Below are 6,867 nucleotides of genomic sequence, written 5' to 3'. Positions count from 1 at the left end.
TGTGTGTGTGTGTGTGTGTGTGTGTGTGTGTGTGTGTGTGTGTGTGTGTGTGTGTGTGACTGCACCCCATGCTCTCATTTGATTTTACATGTATTTTATTTAATATTTATTTAATCATATTATTTAATATTTACACTACTGATAAAACGTTTGGGGTCAGCAAGATTTGTTTTTGTTTGCTTTAAATTAATCAAAAGTGACAGTAAAGACTTTTACATTGTTACAAAAGATTTTAGATTCAAATATATGGTGTTCTTTTCATCAAAGAATCCTGAAAAAATGTATCAGTGTTCTATAAAAATTTTAAACAACAAAACTGTTTTCAACTGTGATAATAAGAAAAGTTTTTTGTGTACCAAATCAGTATATGAAAATTATTTTTGATGGATCATGTGACACTGAAGACTAGAGTAATGGCTTTGCCATCACAGGAATAAATTACACTTTAAAATATATTATAATAGATAGCAGTTATTTTAAACTAGTAATATTTCACAATATTTCTGTTTGTATTGTATTTTTGATCAAATAAATGCAGTCTTTTTATTTATTTATTTATTTAGGATCAAATAAATGCACCTCATGTAGTTTTCTCATGTCCATAACCATATTCTTTGCTGCTGGATTGTCATGGACTCTGTTAAACTGTCCATGAGTAGAGAAACTGTTACTCATCCATTCAAATTGTGTTCATCTCAAATCTTTGGAGGACAGATATGGAGCAGTATTGCGATGCAGGTCTAATGCAAGAAGAACCTGCTGGACTTGACTCCTTGACTTAACCTTTTGTTTGCTGCTCTTTCACAGGGCTGCCCAGAAGCTGAACTTCTCCAAACGGAAGAAGTGTCAGCCGCTTCCACCTTCCCCACCTGACCCAGAAGTGCCGTTCTTCTACACTGACGGCTTCAGCGCTGCCCTGCAGCTCTCACCCCCACCTGCACCCCCATGTCTCCTCAGGTCAGGGTCAAAGGTTAAGGACAGCCCCGGCATGGGAAAGGTACAGTAATGTTGTCATTGCTCAAACTTAAAACGTTTTTTTTTTTGTCTCCTATACCAGATCTTTAGAGATTTGTGGATGGAAATGGTTTGTAAAACATGATCAAAGCTCAAGGTTTTGCCAAAAATCAAGGTTTTGCCAAAATTATTGTAATCTGACAATGAATAATAGGTAATCTTGAAACAATGTTGACGGCTTATATTTTATAATTGTAGAGATTTTTTCTTCTTTATTAATAAAATGACATCATGCATAAACCCCTGATTGCCCTCTGCTCAAGAATGCCCAGTGGGTTTATCAGTTTGGCTGGTTCTCGAGTTACCATCAAAGCAGACTGTGTGTGACAGCATGGGTTGGCCCAGTTGTCCTGATTCCCAGGCTGTTGGAATTCCAAGAAGCTCCTTCGGAATGCCAGACAGCATTCCTCACTGTAAGTGACTGACAGGTCGTGGGAGTGGGAAAAGCAATGTATGAAAACAGAAGGGTCAGAGAATGACATCAGGGGGCATTTGAATGAAAGATATATTTCTCTGTCAGAATAGAGCTGTTTATTAGTGCTGGACAGTCTGAGTGTGGAAATGCTTATGATATCCCAATGTCTCAAGGATATTGTGCCTCGTTCTTGGATTATTTGAACACCAGATTTGTGAGCATTACTTCTGGTGATCTGGAATATTATTTCCTTTAAGTATATGAACATATCAGATGTTGTTGTTTGCTATTTGGGATTGTAAGGCAAAGGAATAAGTATTGTCTGAACCTGTAGCAATTCAAGATAAGTCAGGTTTAAAATAACAGGGATAAAATAAGCAAACTAACAGCCCTGATTCTCCATGCTAGTTGTTTAGTATCAGTGCTGGAGTTTAGTATTAAAACTCCTCTTTTTGTGAAAATTACAGTAAAGTAGATTAAACTAAACTAAACTAAACTAAACTGAACTAAACTAAACTAATAAAACATCTCCCTTAGGGATGCATGATATTAAAATTTTGTCCAACACTACGCTGATCATTGTTTTCATATTAACTGACAGATATTAAAATTCTAGACAATTTTGTTTGAATTGATAAAAGATAAAAACTAAAAACTAAAATCAGTTGTTTTAAATGTTGCAAGTGAATTTTATGCATAACAAACTTCAATGTACACACATTTATAATGTATAGAATGAAAAATTCATATTCATTTAGAGATTTGCTTAATATTGCTTTTAACTGTTTCAAATGAGTGCTTTTAATGATTAACTTAGATTAACTTAGCATTAGATGACAGCAAAGGTAATCTAAATGTAAAAAAAAAAAAAAAAAAAAAAAAAACCGGTATAAAATATCCAGTAGGCCCTACCAACCAATACCAATTAAATTAATAATAATAATAATAATTCTATTAATGGCCAATATACAGTATTGTGCATTCCTAGATCTCCCTAATGTGGTCTTGCAGGCAGTACAGGGATGAGTTGACCATAACATGTGATTTGCCTATAAAAACGCCATCATTCTCAGTGACTGGATGATCACTGTCATGCTAAAGCATGTTGGTACCCATTAGGCAAAGCACGTAATCCCAGGTCACACCAGGGGACTGTTCCTGCAATTAGTGTACTTTGAGTCACTTTGTATAAAGAGCATCTGCTTAATATTAACCTAATGAGCTGAGGTCATGCCCTTCTGCCTTCTTTGAAACATCTGAACATATACTGCTACATCTAGACATGTAACTGACAGTTCCATATATACTCTCTTATGGGACTCTCTAGAGCATCATGAGCATCTCAGCATGTTGCCGCTATTTTGGGTAACAAACTCATTCCTTTCCTTAACACTCCCTGGAGGTTTAAAAGCCATGGAAGACTGCATTGACCCACGTATGACCCTCCTCCAGCACAGGTGATGCACTCTAAATAAATTCAAAGATATGGGACCCATTAGAGTCTGGTTTAGGACGACTCATCTGTGGGAAAGTAAGAAGATAATGTGTGTTCTTAGCATTAGATGCTATAATAGACTGCTGACTCATAAACACCAGCAGGTGGTGCAGGTTTTTATGGCGTCATGTCTGCAGGGAGATGATTCGCTCATTAAGAACGGTGAGGTCACCTGAGCTACTCCTTGAAATGCATCCAGACATCTCTGGAGAAGTCAGTTTATTACATCATCCTCATATCCATTGCAGTTGGATGGCTATGTGAATAAAGAATTTTACTTCCCTTAATTGTGCACCTGATTGTGTTGATGCATTGTGCAAACACAGCATTGGAAAATGTGCACAATAGGCATTAAAAAAGTTTTCTAAAGTCACACCAAAAGCAGGCAGCTGCAAGTGTTTAATTAGTTTTATCAAGAAAAAGACAGTGAAGTGATTGCTAATAAGCTCCACTGAGTTGAAGTATGTTGCCTGCTGATTTTGAGGCACTTGTAAAGGAAATGGGTATAAACACTCTCATTTTTTTATTTTTGGAAGAAGGAAATGTCAAAGTGCTTAGAAGGCGGCATGTAGAGAGTAACAGGTGATTGTGGGAAGGCAGCGGTAATGCAGTGAGGGTAATGGAAGTTAATCTGTGTGGAAATGTTTGATTGACACATCTCTGGTGCTTTTGCACTAAAGGGAATTGTTTGATTTGCCTTTTTTATTGCAAATTCCAAAAAATGGATTTGAATTGTATCATTGATAAATTAATTGCTTAAAACTCAGTAATTAAAAGACAAAATAAATTTTTGACAAAATAAATTTTGCAAGGATGAGCAAGGATCAAGTTTGCAAGGATCTATTTATCTGTCTGTCATTCTGTCTGTTGTTCTATGTCAGTCTGTCTGTTGTTCTGTCTGTCTTGTCTGTCTGTCTATCATTCTATCTATCGTTCTGTCATTATGTCTGTCTGACATTTGTCTGTTGTTCTGTTTGTCTATCGCCCTGTCTGTCCCTTTCTGTCTGTTTTTCTGTTGTTCTGTCTGTCTGTCTGTCTGTTTATCTATCTATCTATCTACAGTATAGAATACATTTTCTGTCTCATTCTGTGATAAGAAGCCACATCAGATCACAAAAGGAAGTTATTTCAAACATTCGACTGATGTTGTGGAGTATGTCATTGCATTTCATTGTATTATTGGACCTGGATCCCCAAGCTTGTGAAAAGAACTTTTCTGGACTACCATGTCAATCCCTTTGTTGTAAAAAAAAGTGTTTTTACAATTGGATTTGTTTTATCTTGCCTAGGGTACAAAGTGACTTTTAAAAGCTGCTGGTCTTCCATCTATTCCTTGGAAGGCAAAGCTTAGTCTGTAACAGTCTTTAATGCCAAACATGTCAGTATAAGTAAGGAACATAGTGAGCCTGATCGGGCAACAGAGATCCTTATTGTCTGCCAATTGAATTCTTTATCTCAGTGGAGGACTGTAAACTTCAGGGGCTGTTTGTTGCTGAAAGTGTCCCTAGTGGCAGAGCTATAAAATAAGGTGTTAAACACAGACAGTTGAGTACATTACTGCTTCATTAAGTAGGTGTAATAATAAACTGTTCTGCTTCAGTCATGTTTCACTTTGCTATCATTCATTCTTATGACTGTAAAAAGGGGATTGATGTTGCATTCATGCTTTGTGTACATAATGTGTCTCATGTGTACATAAAGTACATAATGTGTCTCATAGTGATTATACATAGTTTATGCTACTCTGTCAGACACATAGCTACAAATTCATGGTCCCTAAATAAAGTTCTTACCTTTTAAATGAGTTTTTGATTTAACTATTTCTATTTTAATATATTTTAAGATGTAATTTATTCCTGTGATCAAAGCTGAATTTTCAGCAGGCTTCTTTCAGAAATCATTCTAATAAAATGATTTGGTGCTTCAGAAACCTTTCTTATTATCATCAGTATTACTACTACTAATATTTCCGTGGAAAACGTGATATATTTGATATATTTTTTAATATAATGTTTCTATAAAGTGTCTGGTCAGAACATGGCGGGTCTGCTTTCTGTTTTCCAGCCACACTTTTCAGCAGGATGTTCTCTATGTGGGAGCAGAAAGGCTTTGGGAATCTCCGTATATTCATCTTCTACTGATTACATGCTTTCCACTTTGCTAGTATGAGGGGCATTCTTGGCCAGGAAACTGAAAGACATTATTCTCAAACCACTCAATAATTGTGAGAATTAGTGGGTGGGACGGTGCAATTACAGCCGTATGCTTTGAATTCAGCCGCAAATTCAAAAATAACTTGTCACAAATAAAATTATGTAGGAATATAATTATGATATGAATATAATTGTGTGCTTTGCAGGTGAAAGTAATGGTGAGGATATGCCCTGCCAAAGGATCACGAGACACCTCAGAATCCATGTCCTTTCTCAAGGTAGAGGGCCATAAGAAACAGCTGACCTTTTGTGAGCCACCCACCTGTGCACGCTTCACCTCTGCCACCACCCCAAAGATGTTTACCTTTGATGCTGTCTTTACCCAAGATGCTTCACAGGTACAGTAATGGTATAAAAACTTGCATTTTTGGCAATCAGAGTAATAAAAGCAAGCATTTTACAAGTTACACCAAGGAGATATTCCCTATTTCCTGTCTGTACTTATAATTTTATACTGAACAAAAATCTTCACAGAATTGATGTCAAACAGGCAGGACATCTATGCTGAGATCAAAGCAATGCATTAGGGAGATATTCGGTTTCGCTTGGTTAGCAAGGTAGATAAAAGGTTTGTGTTGGTGAGTTGGGGTTATCGTTCCGAGCCCACAGTGCCTGAAGGGATCTAAGAGGAAAAGATAACAGAGCTCTTTTCTCTGCTTCCTCCTGAACTCTTTGGGAGTTTGGAGTCTTTGGGTTTCCTGTCCTAGAAACATCAGGTCTGATGATCAATGACTACCCCACATTGTTCAGAACAAAAGAGGCTTTGAATGAGCATACATCAGAGGTGGTTCTTACAACAACACTGTCAAAGCTTTCCTAAAGCTGCAAAATACACACATAATTCCAGGGTTTGAAATCTTCATCTGTGTCCTTACTGTATTCTGCATCTCTTTGGGAAGTTTCAAGGATGAGCAAGGATCAAGTTCGCAAGGATCTATCTATCTGTCTGTAATTCTATCTGTCTGGCTGTCTGTTGTTGTATCAATATTAAAATTTGTTTGATGATCTGAATCTTTTAAGTGTGACAAATATGCAAACAATTTAAAAAACAGGAAGGGGGCCAACACTTTTTCACAACACTGTATGTGTCAGCCTGTCTGTTGTTCTGTCTGTCTATCATTCTATCTTTCTGTCATTATGTCTGTCTGACATTTGTCTGTTGTTCTGTTTGACTGTCATTCTGTCTGTTTTTCTGTTGTTCTATCTGTCTGTTATTATGTCTGTCGCTCTAGCTGCTATTCAATCTATCTTTGCTCTGTCTGTCCATTTATCTGTTTGTGTTTCTGACTGTCTGTCTGACTGTCTGTCATTCGATCCATCATTCTGTCATTCTGTCTGTCTGACATTTGTCTGTTGTTCTGTTTGTCTGTTGTTCTGTCTGTCTCTCTCTTTGTCGTATTGTCTGTCTGTTTTTCTGTTGTTGTTCTATCTATCTGTCTGTTGTTCTGTCTGTTGCTCTGTCTGCCATTCTATCTGTCTATCTGTCTGTCTGTTTGTCACTCTGTTTCTGTCCGTGTTTCTGTCTGTCATTCGATCTATCGTTTAGTCATTCTGTCTGTCTGACATTTGTCTGTTGTTCTGTTTGTCTGTTGTTCTGTCTGTCTGTCTGTCTGATGTTTTGTCTATCATTCGGTCTGTCTGTTGTTCTTTCTGTCTGTTGTTTTATGTATGTGTCTGTCTATCCTGCACTGTAAAATCCAATAGTTTACCTTACTTAGATTTAATTAGTA

The 6,867-nt window shown here is 36.9% G+C and overlaps 1 protein-coding gene across 1 annotated transcript in view; it reads left to right on the top strand.

Moving 5' to 3' along the window:
* The window catches only part of kif26aa (kinesin family member 26Aa), a 61,253-nt gene that overhangs the window by 36,185 nt on the left and 18,201 nt on the right, over positions 1-6,867 (top strand). Inside the window, exons 7-8 of the mRNA XM_016459993.1 lie at positions 808-997; positions 5,284-5,475. Coding sequence (XP_016315479.1) covers positions 808-997; positions 5,284-5,475 — 382 coding nt within the window. The remainder of the gene's footprint in view (positions 1-807; positions 998-5,283; positions 5,476-6,867) is intronic.

This window comes from Sinocyclocheilus anshuiensis, unplaced genomic scaffold (assembly GCF_001515605.1).
Source record: "Sinocyclocheilus anshuiensis isolate Anshui unplaced genomic scaffold, SAMN03320099.WGS_v1.1 scaffold1341, whole genome shotgun sequence".
Classification (NCBI taxonomy): Eukaryota; Metazoa; Chordata; class Actinopteri; order Cypriniformes; family Cyprinidae; genus Sinocyclocheilus; species Sinocyclocheilus anshuiensis.
The sequence above is the reverse complement of the archived record's forward strand: the minus strand, read 5'-3'. Positions and strand labels throughout refer to the sequence as shown.